The sequence below is a fragment of the Acanthochromis polyacanthus genome, chromosome 17 (assembly GCF_021347895.1).
Source record: "Acanthochromis polyacanthus isolate Apoly-LR-REF ecotype Palm Island chromosome 17, KAUST_Apoly_ChrSc, whole genome shotgun sequence".
Taxonomy (NCBI): Eukaryota; Metazoa; Chordata; class Actinopteri; family Pomacentridae; genus Acanthochromis; species Acanthochromis polyacanthus.
Genome location: NC_067129.1, coordinates 28,963,802 through 28,986,891, shown reverse-complemented (window position 1 = coordinate 28,986,891; position 23,090 = coordinate 28,963,802). Strand labels below are relative to the sequence as shown.

General features: G+C 39.4%; 1 protein-coding gene and 1 long non-coding RNA gene across 2 annotated transcripts; one reads left to right on the top strand and one right to left on the bottom strand.

Annotated features, from left to right (window-relative positions):
- Positions 1-5,523: 5,523 nt before the first annotated feature.
- Positions 5,524-7,514, bottom strand: LOC110958234 (uncharacterized). The gene is made up of 2 exons (XR_002596164.2): positions 7,256-7,514; positions 5,524-5,835 (listed from the first exon to the last, which is right to left on the bottom strand). It is a non-coding gene; the product is annotated as an uncharacterized LOC110958234 (long non-coding RNA).
- Positions 7,515-7,655: 141 nt separating this feature from the next.
- Positions 7,656-22,474, top strand: sap30l (sap30-like). The gene is made up of 4 exons (XM_022204665.2): positions 7,656-8,363; positions 11,711-11,833; positions 12,766-12,864; positions 21,159-22,474. Exons 1-4 carry the CDS (start codon positions 8,178-8,180, stop codon positions 21,285-21,287), a joined length of 537 nt encoding a protein of 178 aa, XP_022060357.1. The 5' UTR covers positions 7,656-8,177; the 3' UTR covers positions 21,288-22,474.
- Positions 22,475-23,090: the final 616 nt, after the last annotated feature.

The following is a 23,090-nucleotide window of genomic DNA, read 5'->3' as shown; positions in this document are numbered from 1 at the left end:
CAGGGCTGCACAGCGGAGTAGTGGTTAGCACTTTCGCCTTGCAGCAAGAAGATCCCTGGTTCAAATCCCGGCCTGGGATCTTTCTGCATGGAGTTTGCATGTTCTCCCTGTGCATGCGTGGGTTTTCTCCGGGTACTCCGGCTTCCTCCCACAGTCCAAAAATATGCTGAGGTTAATTGGTTACTCTAAATTGTCCGTAGGTGTGAATGTGAGTGTGATTGTGTGTCTGTATATGTAGTCCTGTGACAGACTGGTGACCTGTCCAGGGTGTCCCCTGCCTTCACCTGAGTCAGCTGGGATAGGCTCCAGCACCCCCCATGACCCTAGTGAGGATAAAGTGGTGTATAGAGGATGGATGGATAATTTACAATCTGCAGTTAATGTCTTTGTCTCTGTCATTTTTCCACTTTAAGAACCGGATCGGACCCTACGGGGCTGGTTTTTTGCCTGCGGGTAGCATGTTTGGCACCACTGTATCAGAGCATTTCGAGGCCAGAATCAAACAAGAAAAGCACTCAGAGAGCTCAGTACTCCTCCAAGGCTGCTCGGTCGCTGCAGCGTTTCTTGGAAAACATTCAAAGCAGAAGTATTATTTATTTATTTAACCTTTATTTTACCAGGTGAGTTAGTTGAGAACACGCAATCAGAGCAACATAGAATGACTGCGCTGAGCACAGGCGTGTGTTCTGCATGTGTACGTTATGTACGGATACCGAATCACGTGACCTAAATATGGAGCAGGAATTAATGTGACTCAGAAACACCCCCACAGCTTAATCAGTTGTTCCTTGGATCATTTCTGATGGATAAGTCCTGATAAGTCCTCAGAGGTGGATTTGTAGTAGGATCACAATCAGCTGATGTAGTGTTCACTTGTTGTCATGGTTACATTGCAGCCCGATCTCACGAGGATTCGTGAAACTGTTACGTAAATTTTTGTTTCGGCTTCGTGCGCACCAACACGATTTCGTCATGTTTTTCGTGCCGCTCACCACGAAATGCGCACCAATGTATTTTAAACGGCGGACTTTTCGTGCCACCCAGAACGTATTTCAAACGAATGTGTGTATTATATTTTTAATGTAAAACCATGGCGAATCCAACGCTATATTTTGCATGACATCGTCCCTAACCATAACCCTAACCATAACCATAACCATAACCTAACCATAACCTAACCATAACCCGGTGGTACACTTACCAATTTGCATAGGAATTTAAAGAATGTCCGGCGGCCGGCGGCCGCAAACGCGATCACACAAGCAGTATACGCCGATGGACAGCTTAGATCGTCATGAATCCGCTGGTATAAACCACTTTCAGCTGTGATTACCACAGCGGGTTTCGTTGTGAGCAACACGATAAACATTTCGTGGTGAGCGGCACGAAAAACATGACGAAATCGTGTTGGTGCGCACGAAAAAGAAACAAAAAATTTACGTAACAGTTTCACGAATCCCCGTGAGACCGTGTTGTACATTGACACTGTGCTGCTATCTGGTAATGACACAGAAATCTTTAACAAATCCATGGATCCAGACTATAATCTGCATCACTGATAAAATCTGATCACTTGGTCCTTGAGTCATTTCTGACCTTCCCTCAAAGTTTCATCCAAATTCATTGGTTTGTTTTTGAGTAATGTTGCTAACAGACGGACGGACGGACGGACGGACGGACAGACAGACAGACAGACAGACAGACAGACAGACAGACAGACAGACAGACAGACAGACCAACGTTGATCGTCTGCCTCTCCTTGGCGGAACAATACATATTTGCTCCTTTGCAGAAAGGCCTCCTGTGTCACATCTAAACTATGATTGTAATTCATTTAATGCCTCTTTGCGTCTCATTTCTCGTATTGTGTGTGATTTGTCTCAGTTTTTCTTGGTTTGTGTCTAGATCTAGACATTTTGTGTTGTTCTTTCCTTGTTTCGTGTCTCGTTTTTGTCATTTTATGTCATGTTTTGATCGTTTTAGGTCTTTGGGACAGTTGGATCTCATTGTGACATGAAACTAAGACACATCCCATCATATTAAAGCTCAAAGTTAGTTATAGAGTAAATGAACAAAAAAACAGATTTTGTCTTTCGATTGTGACACCTGGATGAAGGTCAAATCGACTTTGTGTTCATTTCTCATCATTTTTTTGTCTCCATTCTGTCATTTTCTATCAGTTTTGTGTTGTTTTGTTTGTCTTAGGGACAGTTTTTTCTCACTGTGGTCATTTTGTTTGTCGTTTTTGTCCTTTTGCTTCTCTCTTTTGACATTGAGTGTCTCATTTTTCTTGTTTTGTGAGTTTTTCTCTGTTTTCCTTCTTTGGTGTCTTGATTTAGACATTTCCTGTCTTGTTTTGGGTGTGATTGTGTCTCAGTTTTTCTTATTTTGTGTCTAGATTTAGACTTTCTTTGTTTTTGTCTCTTTTGTTAGCTCTCTTCCAGGAAACTCTTGTCTGAATTGAAATGTGAAAGGTTCCTCCAGGGTTCCTTTAACGTCCTTGGTGGTTCTCCTGATTTGAAGACGGTGGAGGCTCTTTGAAATCAGCCGTTGTTTCAGAGTAATCTCCTTAAATTCTGATAATCTACTGCTTGCTCTCATCTTTATCTGCTTCTCAGCCTTTTTTTTTAACTTTCTAATCCCTTCTTTCTGTCTGAACTCCAGCAGAAGTTGCTCATTTCCGGTAAATTCCAGCTGAACTCTCTCTAATTTCTCTCTCGTCACCTCTTGTGTTTTTCTCCTCTTTTACGACTTTAATCGCCTCCATGACTGATGGCGCTAAGACACACTTTTGCTAAATGTTAACGTCATAATCATTTCATCCGTCAACACGGGCGCTGGGATGGCTTTTAGTCGGCTGGATATTGCTCCTCGGCGTGGCCCATTTCCTCCACTCTCCTGGGATGTCGTATAACGCTCAGCTTGTCAAGGAGAGGAGCCGGGACAACTTTGAATACATTCAGAGACCACTTGACATGTTATTGCCTCTTAGCGGCGGCTCCCCGATGACATAAAGCGCCAAATTGCAAAGTGAAAAACCTGTTAATGTTCTGACGCTCCATCATCCGCCTCTTTTAAAGTCAGTCAGCACACAATCAGCATTCCCCTCCACCGAGGGAGACTCCGGCCTATTACCGCCTCCATTAAAGAGTCTTTATTGGGCTCAGGACCATTTGCAGCAGAAAAGCTAATCCAATTGTCTTTACTCCTGTGATGGTCTTTCTCTCTGCCTCCTCCGGTGTTACATCCTCTCTCAGAGATCAGCCGAGGCCGTTTCTGAGCAGATATCACATCAGAAGGATGACAGCAAACAGCATCATCAGTGAAACAGCATCTAAGTGGGTTTTTACCGTCCGCCTGCTTCCCTGAATGAACTCCACCAGCTGCTGATGTCTGAGAACAGTCTGCAGGAAGACAGCAGCTTGACAGACTGCATTTAAAAGATGCTTTCATTTATCGGACTGTGCACTCAGATGTTGTCTAGAAAACACTTTAAAGCGTAAATGCACGCGTTTATTTCAATACATGCATTTAAACGGCACATTTCAGTGCAATGTTGAAGTGGATTTTGATTTTAGACTGAGACTTTTAGGTTTTAAAAAACCCATTGTTTACATGCTGTCAGGTTAGTCTGACTTTTTTTTTTTGCTTTACATTTTTCCCCTTTGTATATTTCTTTATTTTTATTTATTTATTTTTGCATTTTAATGCACTGTATATTTTATTAAATAATGGAATATTTCTGTTTTGCAATTTTCTTACATTACATAATTTTTACATTTTCATTTATTTTTTAACATTTACATTTTTCACATTGGATATTGTTACATGGATTTTTTAACTATATTCTTCTTTTTCTCCATTTTTCCACATTGTATATTTTTCATATTGTTGTTGCTCTTTGCTTAAAATATATTGTTGCTCATTGTATATTTTTCCATACATTATTATTTTAATTTGCGCTGTGTATTAGAAATATTAGTTTCTTCCCAATTGTATATTTCTTTATACTATTTTTAATTTTTTTTGGATGCATTTTAGAGAATGTTTATATTTTCAAACACTGTGGAATTTTCTTACATCATTTTTACACATACTTTTTTCAGATAGTATATTTTTATATTTTTTTTGCATTTTTGCACATATTTTTTTCAAATTGTATATTTTATATATTTTTTAAACTATATTGTTCTTTTTCCCCCAATTTGTCCACACTGTTTAATTTTCTACATTTTTTAAAATATATTTTCGCTCATTGTATATTTTTTTACATACATTTTTGAAAATTTGCACATCATGTATTTTGCTGTATTACAGATTTTTCTTTTTACATTTCTTCCTTTGTATATTTCTTTATACTCATTTTTTTTGCATTAAAGCACACCGTATATGTTTTTGTATAACATTCAATCTTGTGTAATTTTCTTACATTATAAATTTGTATAAATTTGTACATATTTTTTATTACATTTAAATTTCTGTTGTATTTTCAGAATAAGTTTTTAACATTTTTGCAGTTTTTAAAAACTATATTCTTCTTTTTTTCCATTTCTCCATTCTTTTCATACATTTTTAAATTTGCACACTCTGTGTTTTATTATACTAAAGCTTCTTTTTTTATATACATTTTTCTCACATTACATCATATTTACATTTTCTTACATTTTTTACATTTTATTCTTTTGTAAAATTTCATATTAATTTTTTTGCACATTGTGTTTAACTATATTCTTTTTTTCATGTGACCCACATTATTTACATGACATATTTTCTACATTCATGCATGTTTTTTTCCATTTACCCCATTATATATTTGTTTTTCCCTTCTTTTTTGCATTTTAGCACATTTTATTATTTTACATTAAATATATATTTTCCACATTTATGCACACTATTTATTTTTTATGTTTTTTGCCCACCGTGTATTTTCCATGGCATATGTTTTAATTCTTCATAATTTGCTTTACATTTGTATTTTCTCACATTGTGTATTTTTATATCAAATTTTGTAAAAAAAATCAGTTTCAAACTTTTTTTTTACATTTTAGCACACTGCATGCTTTATTATATTGTATAATATTTAGATTTTCTCACTCTTTTTTTACTCACTATTTATTTTTTATATTATTACACATTATATATTTTTGAATCACATAATTTTTACATTATCATATTTCTTTTTTTATCTTTTTGTACGTTGTTATTAATTATATTCTTCTTTTGCATTTTTAAGATTATATGTTTTAAATTTTTGTCACTATTTTTAAACATATTTTTGCTCACATTGTGTATATTTTGTATTACTTTTTTTATTTTGCACACACTATATTTTCTACATTTCATATTACAAATATTATATTTCCTCCTTTTAAGGTTTTACTGGCTATTAGTGCTTTTGTGATAAATATGATTTATGCCAAACTTTAACATCTCATCAGCAAATATCTAAACAGGCTCATAGACAGAAGCAAAACAAAAACAAATCCAAGCTGCTTTGTTGGCAGATGAAGGACCTAAACAACATTAGGTTGGTGGATTTAATGTTGAAACTGGGTGTATGTTTCTAAAACTATAACAAAACAACAAAACAATGAATGAGTTAGAGTCAGTAATCCCTGGAGAGTAATAAGACGCCAACAATAGACGTCACCAACACATCTGACAGAAGCTTCAAACTGAAGGAGCAGAATGAGTGAAGGAATCCTTCATTTTTAACCATTTTTAAATCCATTCGTGAGCGTTTGTCGTCCTCTAGTGGTGAACTGTGGAGTCACACTGTGGTCTGTCAGCACATCTGAGCTCAGTCAGTTAGAATCCTGCTGGTTGGTCTTCAGCCTGCAAGAACACGAACCACGAGGTGTTCTGTTAGACCAGAAAAACAGGAACCTTCAGGGAACGTTCCGTAACTGTTCCTGAAGGACCGGTAAAGCGCTAAACAAGTAACTGGAACAGAACACAGTACTCTGAATCATTCCCCAAAGGTTACCGCTCGCTAGGGAATCTTTAAAATGCTCAAAACAAAACAAACAAACAAACAAACAAAAAATGACAGTAACAAAACATGGTTCCCTGAATAGTTCCCCAAAGGCTCCATAGGTTACTGCTGCTAGGGAATCTCTAAAATTCTAAAAAGGTAACTAACAAAATACAGTTCCATGAACATTCCCTAAAGGTTCTCTGAAGGGTCAGTAAGCGATGCTGGGGAGGCTTTAAAGTTGTTGTTTTTTTAAAGTAACTGTCACAGTTCCCTGAAGGTTACTGTTAATTTGGGAGTCTTTTGAAGGCAAAAAAAGTAACCAACAAGACACAGTTCCCTGAAGATTATTATTCACTTGGAGTCTTTAAAGTCTGAGAAAAGCTAAATGTAACCAAAGACAGCTCCCTGATGAGTTCCCTGAAGGTTACTGTTTAACTGGGAGTTTCTAAAATGCTAAAACAAACAAACAAACAAATAAATAACAGTAAAACTGACAGTAAGAAAACACAGTTCCCTAGAGGTTCCCTGAAGGTTTGTTATTGCTGGGAAGTATTTAAAGTGCTAAAATGAAGTAACTGCAACAAACACAGACTCCTAATCAGCTCCCTAAAGGTTCTCAAAAGGTTACTGTTTATTTGGAGTCTTTCATTTAAATCACAGAAAAGCTAAATGTAACCAAAGACAGTTCCTTGATCAGCTCCCTGAAGGTGACTGTTTGACTGGGAGTCTGTAAAGTGCTAAAATAAAAACATCTACGGTGACAAAACACAGTTCACTGGAGGTTCCCTAAAGGTTTATGACTGCTGGACAGTATTTAAAGTCCTAAAATGAAATCACTGAAGTCACTGCAACAAGCACAGTTTCCCAGTCAGTTCCCTAAAGGTTCTCTGAAGGTTACTGTTTGACCAAAAGTCTTTAAAGTACTAAAACCAAAGAAAAGGAATAAATTTGAAGGTAACTAAACACAGTTCCCCAAAGGTTCCTTGAACTTACCTTGAATGTTGCTGTTTGCTGAAGAATCATTAAAGCGCTATTTTTAAAAAAAAGTGACACAGAAATAAAACAGTTCATCCCTAAAGCTTACTGTTTGCTGGAGAGTCTTTAAAGTGTGGAAACTAAATGAATCTGAACAGTTTCCTAAATAGTTCCCCGGAGGTTCCTTAGTGGATGTTGTTCACTAGAAAGACTTTAAAGTGTCAAAAGGGTAACTGTACCTAAACACAGTGCCTTGAATAGTTCCCTGAAGGTTGCTGTTTGCTGAAAGTGCTAAAAACTAACCGTATTGACAAAACTCCGGACTGCATCACGAGTTGCCCAACCTCAGTGTCACACTTGGTAACTGTGGATTTCCCGTTCATTCTTGTACATTTTGACTATTTATCACGAAACACACTTACTCGAATGAATCAGTATTTGTAGTGTGGTTGATTAAAACTGATGCAAATTTGATTTCGGGACTTTGCGGTGCCGTTAAAAGTCCCTTTAACTCTCCGCAACGCCACATTTAACTCCTAAGTAGAAAACATATGACGCCGACTGATCCAGGAAGAAACCGCTACAAGATGGGTACCTGTCACATCCAATGGGAATGTAGCTTTTGCACTTTAGTCCCGCCTTTGTACGAAAGCGACCAATCGCCGTGCGGGATCGTAGCTTCCGCCACACACACGGAGCATGTTCCATTGTACGGGCTTCTCTGACGGAGTGCCGCGGTTATTGAGCTACGGACTGTTAAATTCGTGATTTCCTCAAAGTTGCTTCATATTTTACAGCTGGTTGTCGCTTTTTTTAAAAGCTCAGAATCATACGAGTTTGTCCCGGGAAAGTTGCGGGTGTTTACAAGGACGGATCTCCACCATAGGAATTTCTCCATTAGCGGCAACTCATCCACCTTGCTGTCTCCCGTTAGCACCGGAGCTAACCAGCGTTAGCCGCGGCGTGAATCCGAAGGAGCTCCGCGGGAATTATGTCTTCATCTCGGGGGGATCGCGGTCCGAAATAAGCCGGGATCAAAAAACGAGCGGGGCTGCTAGCTCGCTGAGTAGCTGCGTAGCCCAGTTGGCTAGCTTGCTAACGCTAACGGTACCGGATTGTCTTTCACAAAAGGGCGACGCGTGAACTTGAGACTCTGCAGCTCACTCAGCGCAGTGCTTTTTTATTGTTTTTTAATTGTCCGGACTGTCGTTGAAAAGGATCCAAGATGAACGGGTTCAGCACGGAGGAGGACAGCCACGACGGACCGCCCGCTCCGCCGTTCTACGGACAGAGCTGCTGCCTGATCGAGGACGGGGAGCGCTGCGGCCGGTCGGCTGGAAACGCCTCCTTCAGCAAGAGGATTCAGAAGAGCATATCCCAGAAGAAACTCAAGCTGGACATCGACAAGAGCGTAAGAACCTTTTTATTCTGTTTTCAAGCCGAGACCGGTGGCTGTGAGTGCGGGGTGACGACTGGAAGTAGTTCCTCCCAGGAGGGCTGCTCGGGACTGTCAGCTGTCAGCTAATGCTAGTTGATGCTAATTAGCCGGTTAGCGTCAGTTGAGGGGAAGAAAACAAAAGTGGAGCTTTTAAAAGGCTGCTGCTGTTGTTACCGGTTCACCAAGCTACTGCCGGCCGCTCTTCTTTTAGAGGTGTACAGTGCTCCTGTGTGCCGGTACACGGAGCTCCGGCTGCTGATAGCACCGGGCAGCTAGCTAGGCTAACTTTAGCCGCGCTAGCTGCCCGGCTGCAGCAACTTTGCAGCAGCAGTTTGTCTCCTTGCAACAGTTTTGTCCAACACGCCCCCGCTGCTCCTCATAAAATGGCTGGAGGCTTTTCTGTTACTTAATCTTACTGACAGCGTCTATTTTAAGACTGGCAAAGCTGGTGTTGTGCCAAATAAAAGTTACAGTAGTTATCTTTATGCCTCTACATTATTTTACAACCAGTAGAGCTGATTTTACGGCATTAAATGACCTTAAAGGAGCAGTTCAGCCCATTAAAAAGCAGCTCAGGCCCCTAAACTAAGACTGAAATGTCATATTTGCATCAAAATGTTTTGGTTTCATTCTGGAGAGTTGAAGTTTATAGATCGTAGCCAGTAGATTATTCCCAAAATAGATTATTTCTGTTCTATTTATATGTAGAACTGTCCAGTAAATCAAAACATTTATAGGCTAAACATAAACAATACCTTAGTACAGCCAGTAGTTACTCTAAATATGTCCGATTAGATAGATAGAACACTTTATTGATCCCACAAGAGAAATTTCAATGTTGTGGCAGTAAGAAAATATCATAAAACACAATTTTAAAAGACACTTTGCACTGCAAACGTGTTTCTGGTCAGTTATTTGGTTATAACACAAAAACATGCTTGTACTATCACAGCAGACATAAAGTCCCATGTAGCTGCAAGTTGTGAGTATTTGAACCAAATAAAAGCAGCTGTAGGTTAAGCTAAACTGTTTAATGCAGATTTAACACGACACATCTGCAATGAAATATCAGGTTAAAAGTTAAATTAACGTTTGGCAGCGTTCGTCTTCAGCTTGTGACACAGTTTTCCCATCTATGTTCAGTATTTTTGAAACGTGGCACATGAAATCAGCGACTAAAAGTTAATCTTTAACTCCTTTTATCTCCACACTTGTTTTGTCTGTTATGTCACCGTTTCCCAGAGCTCCAAAATCTTCAAACGTCTTATATTGTTTGATAAACAGTTTTTTACAGTAGTGATTTAAAACAGAGAAAATTATCAAGAATCCAGCAGTTTTCTTTGCTTGAAACATTCCTGAATATCAGTTAATCAGCTTTTTTTTAAAATTAATTGTCTAAAAATATGAATGGTTCCTGAGTTTAATTCATTATTTAAGCTTTATTTATGATAATAATGCTGTGAAAGATGTTCAGGTTACTCTCACAGAGGAGGAAAGAAAGCAGTAAATGTTCACATTTAAGATGCAGCAATCACAGTATTCAGAGATTTATTTTTTCCTTTACAAACCGCACTAACAGTTGGACGTTACTTTATTAGCTGACAGCTGTTGGACTGATCATTGCAGCTCTGTTTGTTATAATCTGTAGAAATGCACACATCTCAACAGAACACATTCAAAGTATTACAGAAAATATCAACTGAATAGGAGACCTAAATGTGACGAGTTTTTATAAATGTTTTATGAATGATTTTGTAAATGTCGACTGAAGGAAGACAATGTAAGCAAACCTTTGAGCTTTAAATGAGATTAGTCTGTTCTTTAGCTGTCATGAGCACATTAATAATTTCTTTGATTTCTGCTGTAGTGGCACACTTTAGACCTTAACACTTATGAATGTCTTTATTTGCTCAATGTTATCCTCATATTTCTAAGTCCAGGATGCACAAACGTTAGCAAACACTGGTACCTATTGTAGAGCTTGACGTTGCTCCAGTCTCATCCAGTGTCTCGTGTGAATGTGAGGATGTTTAATCTCCTGCAGTAAATCTCTGTGACCGTTTTAACGTCCACGTTGCTGATTTTACCCACAAAGAACGAGCTGAGTGTTTATTACTGCGCCTTTGCTGTTTGTTGGCAAAGTTTTTTCTCCAGAAATGCTGGAACTCGTGTGACAAGTCAGATGATCTGAAGAACAACGTTTAACAACGTGTGTTTAACTTAGTTTGTTGTTCAAATGTTCCGCCTCTGTTAAAATATTACTGGAACATTTTACGGAGAAAGTTCTGTCCTCTCAGACCTCGACAGCATCTTCAAAGCATTCTTTTAATGTCTGTTTGAGAACGTGATCTGAAACCATCCTCCAAACATCCTTAGAATGTTAGAAACGTTCTTTTGGTTCACTTTGAACCTCCTGGGAACATTTAGGAAATGCGCTTTGACATAACATTCTGATAACATTCTGTAGGGTTCTAGTAATTAAATGCAGGATAAAGTTCTCTAAAATAGTTGTGCTGAGAATGAGGACCTACGACAGAACTCATGTAAATGGATACATATTTTAACTGCAAAAATGAAAAGGCAAATGATGGGTACATATAATAATGCATTATTATATGCATGGAACAGCTTCATGGAAGAACGCTTTTAAAAACATCCTGAGAATGTCGCAAACAAAATGTTCCAACTTCGTTAACGTATCGAAAGTTTTCTTCCCAGAAATGCTGGAACTCGTGGGACAAGTCAGATGATCTGAAGAACAACGGTTCCCAAGGAGAACCAACCTTATCACTGTTAAACTTGGTTTATAATTCAAATGTTCCACTTTTGTTAAAATATAACATTACTGGAACACTTTGTGAAGAAAGTTCTGTCCTCTCAGACCTCGACAGCGTCTTCAAAGCATTTTTAATGTCTCTTTGAGAACGTGATCTGAAACCATCCTTCATATTTTCTGAAAATGTTGAAACGTTCTCATGGTTCACTTTCAACATCACAAGAACATTTCTGAAAATATGCTTGAAACGTTCTAGTAATTAAATGCAGGTTAAAGTTCTCTAAAAGGATTGAGGATGTGTAAAACTGTGGAACTGCTTTATGGAAGAATGCTTTCAAAAACATCCTCAGATTGTCGCAAACAAAATGTTCCACCTTCGTTAACGTATCGCAGCTTTTCTTCCCAGAAATGTTGAGACTCGCCTCCATTAGAGGAGAACGTCTGGTGTTATTTGAGCGCTGGTTTACGATGATCTTGCTGTGGTTCTAAAGAGAACCAGCGTACATGTCAGCCCACTGTTCAATGCTCTGTTGTGTGTCCGTAGGTTCGACATCTCTACATCTGCGACTTCCACAAGAACTTCATCCAGAGCGTCCGCAACAAGAGAAAGAGGAAGACCAGCGACGACGGAGGAGAGTCTCCGGACCACGACGTGGAGGTTCCAGAGGTGAGAACATGTGGACTCCGCATTTATTTCTGTAGCCGTTGGACGCCAAAGTTCTGTTCCGTTGACGTTTAGGTTCCACATACAGTCAGTGTTTAGCAGCTACATCTGATCTGTTGGTTTGAGATGTTCTACCCACAGACTTTATTAACGCTCAGCTTAGAGGTGTGATGATTATTAAGGAATACAAAACTCTTTTTTGTCTGTAAATTCTGCAGCAACTACAAATAAGGACGTAGAATTTACAGTCAAAATGCATATTCTTTTCTCAGGAATGAAAAACAGCGAAGTAAAAATCCATTGGAACACAAATCTTCTCTCAGATGAAAGGATCGTAATGTTAAAGTGCAGTTAAACTGTAACGACTGCAGAATACTTCAGCAAGGCGTTCTTTTTCACCACACTTTGTTTTTTCTCTGTTTTGGCTCCTACTTGTTGTGTCTCTTCCATGTAAACTTTTGAAACTTCCTGCAGCTCCTCTGCAGACATGTGGAGGTTCTTAATTACATTTACTATCCAGAAAATCTACACTTTTCTTGTTCTTGTTGAGTTAAATACCTCAGTCTGGCTTTTCTTCATGACCCTTTAGACGGTGGAATTTGCAACCTGGAGGAGCTCTGATGTCTTTTTTTATTGTTTGTAGTCATCAGCCGAGGGCAGCAGGAGTAGCTCCTGTTTTTTTTTATTTTTAGTTTGCCACCTTTAAGATATCAGGAATCGTTTGCTACCTTTTCTGAACCGTACCTTTGGCCCGTGTTTAGCTGCGTTCCTCGCTGCAGTGACCCAGTTTCTTGGTGGAAATCATTAAAGTTTCATCTCCTCTAAAAGCTGAAAAAGAGGCAGGAGCCGCTGGGAGTCTCACGTAATTCACCGAAACGTGTCCGAGTTTTCTCCCCCGTCTGAACGAGTCACCGAGTCGCTGCTTGTGTCCTCAGGTGGACCTCTTCCAGCTGCAGGTGAACACGTTGAGGCGCTACAAGAGACACTACAAGCTGCAGACCCGACCCGGCCTCAACAAGGCCCAGCTGGCAGAGGTAACGCAAAACACTCGTTAATATGAGTTCATCATGAATGTTTGTGTCCGAATGTGTGGTTTTACTCATCAGTGTGTTCAGAAGGTTAATATCACCAAAACATCTGTAAAAGAAAATAGAAGACAGAAATAAGAAACCTGGATGTTCGTACAAAGTTTAATAGACGCTTTAAAATAAGATGAAATGAATACTCCTGTAAGGGTAAAGAATGACTCCCCTCCACTGAGCTTCTACAATAAAGCAGTTTGATTGACTTTTCAACCCAAAATCTATTTTACACAGAGAAACAACCTGTCCTGCATCACACACTTGGTGAATATCTGGGTTTTTTTCCTCTTCAGAGAACAGAAAGACTGGATTTAATCAGTGCCCACGACTTGTTTTTAGCACATCACACGTGTTCTAAATGCTTTCTTTACTAGAGTAGAAGTTTACTGCCACTATTATTGCTGCTAAAGGTGCTGCATAGGTGTAAATGTTATTTGTTTAGTAAGAAATAGTACTTTTATATCCTAAGAAAGTAGCTTTAAATGCATTTTTTGAAGGGACACAATAGTATACTGTACAATGGAATTCAACTACAAAATGCCAATCTTCTCTCATCTTTTGAATCATTTCTCCCATCCATAACAATAATAAGAATAAAATACAACAATATAAGCAAAACAGAAGTATAAAGAGCATATTAAACTCTAATGAGCTCGTTTAGGACAGTATGACAGTGTGTGTTTGTGTATTTGTCTCATGTGCAGCACACAGCGTTTGTTTCACAGTTTAACCTCCTGGATGTCTGAAAAAAGTCTCATCGATGAGCTGCTGCTCACTGAAAACTAAAAACTGCTCTCATGACTGCAGTAGACGGTGTTGTACCTTTTCTAACGGTGGGGTCCCTTTAGGAGCAGTCATGGAATGTGGAGTTGAATAAAGGTCACGTGGGGTTTTCTGTGCTGGTGAACACCTGATTGTTCTGCAGGTTACAACGTGAGCAAAGGAGATTTTCTGAGTTTGCTTCAAGGTTTGGGCCAGTAAAAGAGCATCTAATCTATATTTTTAACACATCTGAAGGTAGATTGAGAAAACGAACAGAAAGCAGATGCAGTGATAAATGTGGACCCACCTCTGTGGAGTTCAAGGAGAAAGTTCTAGAGAATACGTACGGACGACTGGAACGACCACTGATCAGTATCTGCTGTGAGGTTTGAGGCAATAAGTGATTTTTTTTTTTTTAAAGAAAACAGAACAATACCAGGTAAAACTGCAGGTGATAAACTGTTATTGATCGATCAGTAAACAGAAGGCTGGAGCATCACATGACGTTAAAGGAGCTATGAATGACAGATTTAAGCTGTTAATATGTGAGAATAAATGTTTTTCTGTTCCACATATCAGTTATCAATGCGTCAAAAGACCAAAAAGAGCTGCTTCTGCACTGTTTGGACAAAAAACAGTCCATTTCCAACATTTTTATTTAAAGCCTGGAGTTGTAAAACTTCTGTAAAATGGTCAATTTCAGGTTAAAACTCGCAACAAAAAAAGACGAATAAGACCTGCTTTAATTAATGGGGATAAAAAACAACATTTTTATTTAAAGGTTGGGTTTTTGAAAGTGGACTCATGTAAAATGGTTAGTTTCTGGTTAAAACTTTTTAAAAAATCACCAAAAAGACCTGCTTCTGCACAGTTTGGGAACAGAAACATAATGGATTTCCAACGTTTATATTTAAAGGCTGGAGTTTTGAAAGTGGACTCACATAAAATAGTGAATTTCAGGTTAAAACTTGTGTAAAAAAAACAAAAAGAGCTGCTTCTGCAACGATGTTTGGACAAAAAGCAGTGATTTTCCACTATTGTCATTTAAATGCTGGACTTTTTTTAAATAGATTCATGTAAAATTGCAAATTTCAGATTAAAACTTCCAAAAAACACTCCAAGTCCTGCTTCTCCACCAGTAATCAGGACAAAAACAATGCATTTCACACATTTTTATTAAAAGGCTGGAGTTTTTAAAAAGATTGACTGAATTTGAGATTAAAACCTCCGATAAGACCTGATTCTACTGTTATGGGGCAAAAAACAAAAATTTCCAACATTTATATTTAAAGACTGGACTTTTAAAAGTGGATTCATGTAAAATGGTGAATTTCAGGCTAAAACTTGTGAAACAGAGCAGATTGTGCTCAGTTATGGGGTCAAAAAGCATCCGTTTCCAGCCTTTTCATTTAAAGCCCTGCCTTTTAGTCTCTAACTCTGCGTGAACGGTGGCTCTGTCGGGGTTTCTGTGGACACGTCCTCCTGGAAGCTCGTCTCATTACTGCTGTCCGGCCTCGCTCTGCTCGTTTACGGTGATATACGTGGTGTCGCTGCTCCCACTCCTCACTAATTGGTCGGGGGAAGCTCGTTAGAGTAATTTGCCGAGTGGACAGGTGGTCTTGATGCCGCCGACCCCGCCTCCGTCCCCACAGACGCTCTCTGTGTTCTGGACTCAGCGGTGGGAGTTATTGGAGGAGGAGTGGGCTGTGAGGTGGACGTTTCCTCCGGCTTTCAGTCGGCTTCAGACCCTCCAATTAATGAGCTGCCACGTCGTTAATAACGCACCAGTCAGCAGCCCCACAACCAGTTACAGCTGCCCAGTTTGAGCCCGAACCACAGCATCAGCTCAGACAAGTCTGAACCACCATAAACCACCATAACTTCAGTTTTATGAATGATATCAGAGTTACAGGTCCTGGAAGTACGTCTGTAGGGGTCTAATCTGGGTTTTTATCCATCATTTGTGAGCCTCAGAACTTCATCAGTCCAGCAGATAGAACCATGACATTTAGGAGGAGAAACTGACACCAGATCAGTTTAAATCCATCCAGCTGTCACAGTCTGAAGATTAAATCTGGTTTTTATACATTTTCTCTATAACCAACTTTGAGTTAAGGGAAATCATCAAAATGTGACACTAAATGACCGAAGCAAGACAAAATGTCTAAATAGAGAAGCAAAACGACAAAAACTACCAACAAAATGACCACAGCGAGAGAAAAAAACTGTCCCAAAGACAAATGAAATCACCAGACGTGGCACTGAATGACAAAAACGAGACACAAAACAAGAAACACGAGACACAAATGAGTAAGTCTGGACACAAACCAAGACATAAAATCACACTAAACAAGAGAAATGAGACACGAAACGTCGATAACAGACACAAAACAACAAGAAGACACCAACCCCTCAATTCCACATAACGTGAAACCGCAGCACAGCGCCGCCCTCTTGAATCGTACTGCGCAGCGCTTAGAACCCGTTCTCTTCTATCAGACAGTTTCCACTGCACACGCTGCAGAGCGCCGGCGCTGGAGATTCGCTTCAGGTCTATTTTCTGCGCCGCCGCTTCAAAACCTCGTAAATTCTCTGCCGTTGAGAAAGCACCAGACAGGAAGTTAAACCGGAACTTTCAAAATAAAACACAATGCACGACCTCTGGGGTGTAAATTTTTCCCTATATGTTGTTATTACACCTCCGGAGGCACGAGCATCAGGTCAACAGGGTCCCAGATACAACACGACGCCATGGGTGAAGAGAAATTACCGTTTTTATATAGAATAAACCACAGAAAATTAACTATTGGATAAAGAAAAGCACTCATTTGAGATCAAAACATAAATCATGTACTCAACAGGGATTAAAGTTCTCCGTCTGTAGACGGATTTCCGTCAGTTGGAAAAAGAGGGAGGGAAAAAAAAGTTGCACGCGCATTTGTTGTGATTGAGTTTTGACTATGGAATTAATGACGCTGGTGTAAACCAGTAAAGCCAGTCAGAGCCTTGCTATTAGCCAATCAGAAACACAGGACGGCGGGTTCACCACTGCCCCCCAGAGAAGGATCTGGAGCTTCTCTCAGCCATTCCGCTCCAGTGATGAAAAAACAAAGTATGAACGGGTCCGCTGGTATGAGGGGATAATGTAACCAGAAAATATAAAAAATTAAAAAAGCACCCCCTCCTCAGCCGGCCGGACAAGCGGGGCTGTGGTGCCGCGCTAATGCACAAATGAAACGTCCATGACGCGGTAGCGGAGGTCCAGTAGGCGTTCGGGGCTCAGGGGTCCGGTCTAGCCCAGCGCGTGCCACCAGTGGCTTCCACCACCACCCGCGCCTGTTGTCTGTCCCGCGTCGGCTGCTTCGCTCCAACAGTGGTGAGACACTCAAGTCGTGGCCCGCGTGCGCGCTCACCCCCGCCCGTGCCTGTTTACGTCAGGTCCCGCACCGAGTTTGCCGTATTTTCCACATGCTAATGTGGACGCACTGATTCTGAAAGAAGGTTCGAACGTTTCAGAATTGATAAATATGTTAAAAAACAAATGGAGATGGGCATGGCTTAATGAGACAGGCGACGACGGAAAGCCAGTTAGCTCTTGGTGCAAAAAGCTAAAACTGCCAGGAACTTGTGTTTGTGTTGTGTGCCACAAAAATATTCAGTATGGCAGTAATGGCAAAAAAATGTGCTTATGCGCCATCAGGCAGAAGTGCTGTTCGTTCCCTGCAGCACACTACCTCCTTGCCAGGTGCTACAACAACAAGTGAGATCTGTGCAACTATGACTGACTGTGTGTGTAACTTGAAAGTTCACATATGCGCATTCATCGCTGAGCATGACCTGTCTTTCACCATGTCTCAGCCACTCGTTGACCTAGTCAAGTCCATTGCACAAGATCTGAGAGCACTCTTCAGATTGTCCATTTCAAATGCACATGCCTCCTATCTCTGCACACTTGGCATTGCTGTTCAGCACCAAATTGAACTGTCAGCCAGCTGGAGTCGCAGCAACACCAAAGAAAACCCAGAAACGAACATCGAGTGTGCTTAAATTATTTGGTTTTACCTCCAAAAAACAAAATAAATAATTCAAACTTGTGTTTAGTTCTGGCACTATTGCACTTTTGTTAATTGTTCTATTTATGATTGTTCTGTCCTGTTCCTGAGGAATAAAACCTGAACAGAAAAGATTTGTAGATGGTTACTTGTTTGACTCCAATACAAACTGAGTCAAGCCCTGCAAAAAGCATCAGTTTTAATTGAATAGAACAAAACATTTAAGTTAAAAGCAAATGACAACAATAAATAAACCGCTCAAAACAACTTAAATGCTGTATTAGAGAAACTGAGGGACTAATACAGCATTTAACCTTTTTTCTTGAAATCTTTGGGAAACTATTGCCCGAAAAAGGTGTCATTCTTAATGTGTAGTGCAGCATATTGCAGGGGAATATGAACTGGTCTGAAAAAAAAAATTCAGTCAAAAAAATTTTTTTTGCTTTAATCCCTGTGTACTCAACCATGTTAGAAGTCTATAAATCACAGAGCAATGTGGCTGGGACGAGCAGAGCGACCTTGTAGAAGCAAAATGAGGTGTGGTTTATTTATTTTCTGTTTATATCATGTGTCGTTAGAGCCTCCTGAGGAGCAGCCCTCCCCATCCAGACGGCGCGCCGCTGCGCTTGCAGTCTGCTTTGACTTTCGGAGCAAGACGGCGCCGCTTCGTTCTGTTGCACGGCGTGGCGTGATCGCGTTATGTGGAAATTCGGGGTAAACGTCCAAAGATAGAAGCAAAATGGCAAAAACCACAAACAAAATGACCACAGTGAGAAAAAACTGTCCTAAAGACAAACAAAAAGACACAAAACTGATGTAAAATGACAAAGATGAGCACAAAACAGACAAAAATGAGCCTCAAAATGACCAAAAATACGACCGAAAACAACAAGAAGTGATGCAGAATAAACACAGAAAGATGCAAAACAACTAAAACAGTTCTCAGAATGACCAAATGTGACAGAAAAGAAGAAAAATATTTTACAAAGCAACCACAATTTGACACAAAATGACCAAAATAATGATGTAAAACAAAACAATTCCATCCATCCAGGTGTCTCAGTCTAAAGACTAAATCTGGTTTCTGTTTTCTTCAACTGTGAGCATCAGTACTGTGGGATGTAGCCGAGTTATATGCCACAAACAGACAGCTAAAATGATCAAAACGTGACACAAAATGACGAAACAAAATCACATTAAGCAAAAGAAATGAGACACGAAACACCAAAAAGCAGAAAAACAAAATGAAAAACATCAGAAGAGAGAAGCAAAAATGACCACAATGACCAAAAAAAACTGTCCCAAAAGACGTGTAAAACAATCAATACATGAGCCTAAATGACAAAAACCAGGCGAAAGATGCACCGAGGAACAATCACATCAGAAATGAGAACGAAAACACAAAACAAGAAAAACTAAACACTAAATGTGAAAAGAGAGAAGCAAAATGAGAAAAACAACAAACAAAATGAACACAGTGAGGAAAAAACTGTCCCAAAGACAAAGAAAACGACACAAAACTGATGTAAAATCACAGAATGGAGACAAAACATGACAAAGATGAGCAGAAAACAAGAAAAAAAACAGACAAAAATAAGAAAGTCTGGACTCAAAATGAGCAGATTAGTTTTACAGTCTAAACACGAAATCAATAACGGGATGTATCCCAGTCTGACAGCAGTTTCAGTGATGCAGTATGAACACAACAAGACACAAAACGCCTGAAATGTGACAGAAAATGACCAACATTTGGTGCAAAATGAACACAAAGAGATGCAAAGCAATCAAAGTGTTACACAAAATGACAAAATATGAGACAAAATGACTAAAAGTGACACAAAATGACGAAAATAACGACGCAAAACACAACAATTCCATCCATCCAGGTGTCTCAGTCTAAAGACTAAATCTGGTTTCTGTTCATTTTCTCTGTAACCAGCTGTGATCATCAGTATTATGGGATGGATCCTGGTGTGAACAGTTTAGAGTCATAGAAACAATCCTTGGTTTCCTGGATGTGTTTCTGTTTTCTGATCATTCACCAGAGAAAACTTTACAAAGTGCATTCTGGGTAAACTTTAAGGTTCACATCATGTTGGTAGGAGGTTGGTCACAACTATTAGAGACACAATAAATGGATCATTTTAAACACATGGAAGAAACCAGAATCATCTACAGACTGGATTTATTCTGAGAGGAAACAACTTTCTACTCTATATTGTTAACACTGGATGGAGAAAATGAACAGACACCAGATTTAGTCTTCAGACTGTGACACCTGGATGGATGTGTTTGGACTCAGATGTGATTCTCCTCCTAAATGTCATGGTTCTATCTGCTGGACTGATGAAGCTCTGAGGCTCAGAAATGATGGAAAAAGTCCGTTAGAAACAGATTTCACTCGATCTTGATGGACCTGATGGAGCTGTAACTCTGGAGATGTTCTTAGTATGAAGGTGAAAGATCCAGTTTCTGTTTCCAGCTGTTGTCTCTGAGCATGTCAGTCAATGTTTTTACTCTTTCACAGAGGAAAACATCAACTAAACTTCACCACATCATGAAAACAAACCGCGATTCAAAGCAGGGGTGTCAAACGTTTGGTTGATGGTCCAAAAGTGGTCCTCCAGAGGGTCCAGTCCAGCCCTCAGAGTGGAAAGATTCCAGAGAAGACATTAACTGCAGATTGTAAATTAGTAAAACTATAAATTTAAAATCATTTCTAGACCACGACAAGATGTTTGGATCAGAAAGTAAAATACTAGATTGTTCTTTTCTCATTTTAAGTCTCATTTTTGTAATATTTTGTCTGATTTTTGTCATTTTGTGTTTTGCTTTATTCATTGTTTAGTGTCGTTTTGTGGGGGTGGGGGTTTGTCTTGTCACGTTTGTCTACTTTTTTGTCGCTTTGTTTCTCGCTTTTGTCAGTTTTGGTCTCGTTTGTGTCCTTTGTGTATTTTCTGTCTCTTTTTTGTCTAATTTTTTGTCCCTTTTATTGTTTTGTTTCATGTCTGTCTCATGTTTGTAATATTTTCTCTCGTTTTGTTGTTTTTTATCTGACTTTAAATGTGAACATTTTCAGAATGGACTTTTTTGCAGACAAACAAACTGTGGAGTTGTTTAGAGGTTGTTGTTGTTGTTGTTGTGTGGTTTTACTGAGCTGGATGTGGAACTAACCGGAACTACAATGAGTTTGACATCACTGATTTAAAGTCCAGTCAGTGAAATAGAACAGAATATTGATGTAAAACACAGAATAACACACATAAAAGCTCAAATATCCATTAAAGTCACTCTGAGGGAATCTCCATCCAGACTTTCGTGTGTTTTACATCATTTTTGTTGCCTTAATTTGACGCCGTAGGTTTAGTTTTTCCCCCTTTACCCGTCCGTCTGTTGCTGTTCCACCTAACAGAGCTGACTCTTTCCCTCCAGACGGTGAGTCGCCACTTCAGGAACATCCAGGTGAACGAGAAGGAGACGCTGACCTACTTCATCTACATGGTGAAGAGCAGCAAGAGCCGGCTGGACCAGAAAGGAGACGGCGGCAAACCGCTGGACTAGAAAACCCCAAACCACCGCCACCGACTGACGGCAGCAACACAAAACCACCGAACTCCCGCCGTCCCGTTCAAACCGGACGAGGAGTCGGCCTCGTTTCCGACCACGGAGGAGCAGATCCACCGAAAGAACGGTGTCGCGTCTCCGTACGAAGCTAAGCTGCCTTAAAGAAACGAAATTGGGTCAATTCTGGGAGATCTTCTTCTGAACAACGCGACGGACGCTTGTGCCAAACAGGTTTTGGAACCGGATGATTTCTTTTTTATTTGTTTTTTGGTGTTTTTTTTGGGGGGGGGGGTCTTTTTTTATCATAAATAAATGGATTTCATCGTCAGGACTCAGGTTCAGTCCAGGAAAACTGCATCTTAAAACGGGAAGATCTTCAATAATGTCGACTAAAAAGAGCCGAACTGATCTTGGAGGACGTTTGAAGGCGGATGACGCTTCTTCTTCTCTGCTTCTTTGTCTGTTTCTGTTAGTTTTTCTACGTACGAACACGAACTTCCTGGTCTGGTTGGTAGCTGCGTCCACTCTGTTTAGTTCGGCCTTCACTCTACTGGTTGTATAAAGTTTCTGTTTTCTGTTTGTTTTCTGTCGTTTCCACATGAAGTGAAAGTTGCGGGAGGAATCCTCGGCGTCTTTTTAATATTTAAGAATCGCATCCATTCGTCTGATGGATTTCCAGAATGTTTTCCAGTTTAAATGTGGCCGTCGGTTGCTGCAAAAGTCACGGTTTTAATCAGAGTTGGTCGGTGAAATCTTAAAATTGCACATTTTTTACTCCCTTTGCTTCCCAGAAAGCAGTAAAACGAGAACAATTAGACTTTTTCAGGCAGTGAAATAGTACTTTTTTGGTCAGATTGGGTGTTTTAGAGCTCAAAAAGCTCCAAAAATGTTCATCACGATGCTTTGTTTAAACTTTTAAGGCACTGCTGAGGCTCCCGACGACGTTTTACCCCCTCACGCTTTGGGTTCCTCTGCTTCACCACACCGACTCCTTTTACTTTCATTTTAACGTGTCTGTTTTGAGTTTTGCTCGTAGGTCTGTTAGCGTCTGTAGATAAAACTCATCTTTATTAACGTCTAGGTCGCTCCACATTAACCTGATTGTTGTATTAGAAAACAGAAAAACATATTTAAGTCTGGCTGCTTCTTGCTCCTAATAATATTAATAAATGTATTGTACAGGCGCCGTTTGTGCTCGTTCCTCTTTCAGCTGCTTCATGTTGGCTTTGACCAGCAGGTGGCGCCGTCCCTCCTCTGAAGCTTCCAGGTAAACGCTTTTCTTCTTCTCTTCTCCATAAAAAGACATTTTCAGCACAAATCAGAGCAAAAAAAAAATCACCAGAATGCAGGAAATTGAGTGTTCCAAGCTCTAAAATGTCTTTTATTCTGAAAAACAGTTTACAAATAATTACATTTTAACCATTAATGTGATATAAACTCACATTCATGCATTAAAACTAAATTATAGTTGAGGTAACTGAATTTTTCTTTTCCTTTTCAATGTAATTCATATTTTTTGGCAACTTAAAAATCACAAATTCATAATTATGTTAAATGCAACATAATTAAAAGCTTCCTTTAAATTCATGTAGAAATACTTCTTTAACTTATTTTATTATTAAATGTGTAAAACGTAGGTTAATAATTAAAAATACTTTTCCTCAATTAAATATGCAACGAAAGTTTATTTCAGCAAAATCAATAGTTTCTAAAGCTCAAAAATATAAGTAAAACTGTTTTGTCATTATTATTCCAATTATTCAGATTAAATCTGCACCACACACACGTTTGGACTCAAAC

Coding starts and splice junctions, on each gene's coding strand:
- sap30l (XM_022204665.2), top strand. CDS start 8,178: ATGAACGGGTTCAGCACGGAGGAGGACAGCCACGACGGACCGCCCGCT. Junction 8,364..11,710: donor AGCTGGACATCGACAAGAGC/GTAAGAACCTTT, acceptor GTGTGTCCGTAG/GTTCGACATCTCTACATCTG. Junction 12,865..21,158: donor ACAAGGCCCAGCTGGCAGAG/GTAACGCAAAAC, acceptor CTTTCCCTCCAG/ACGGTGAGTCGCCACTTCAG.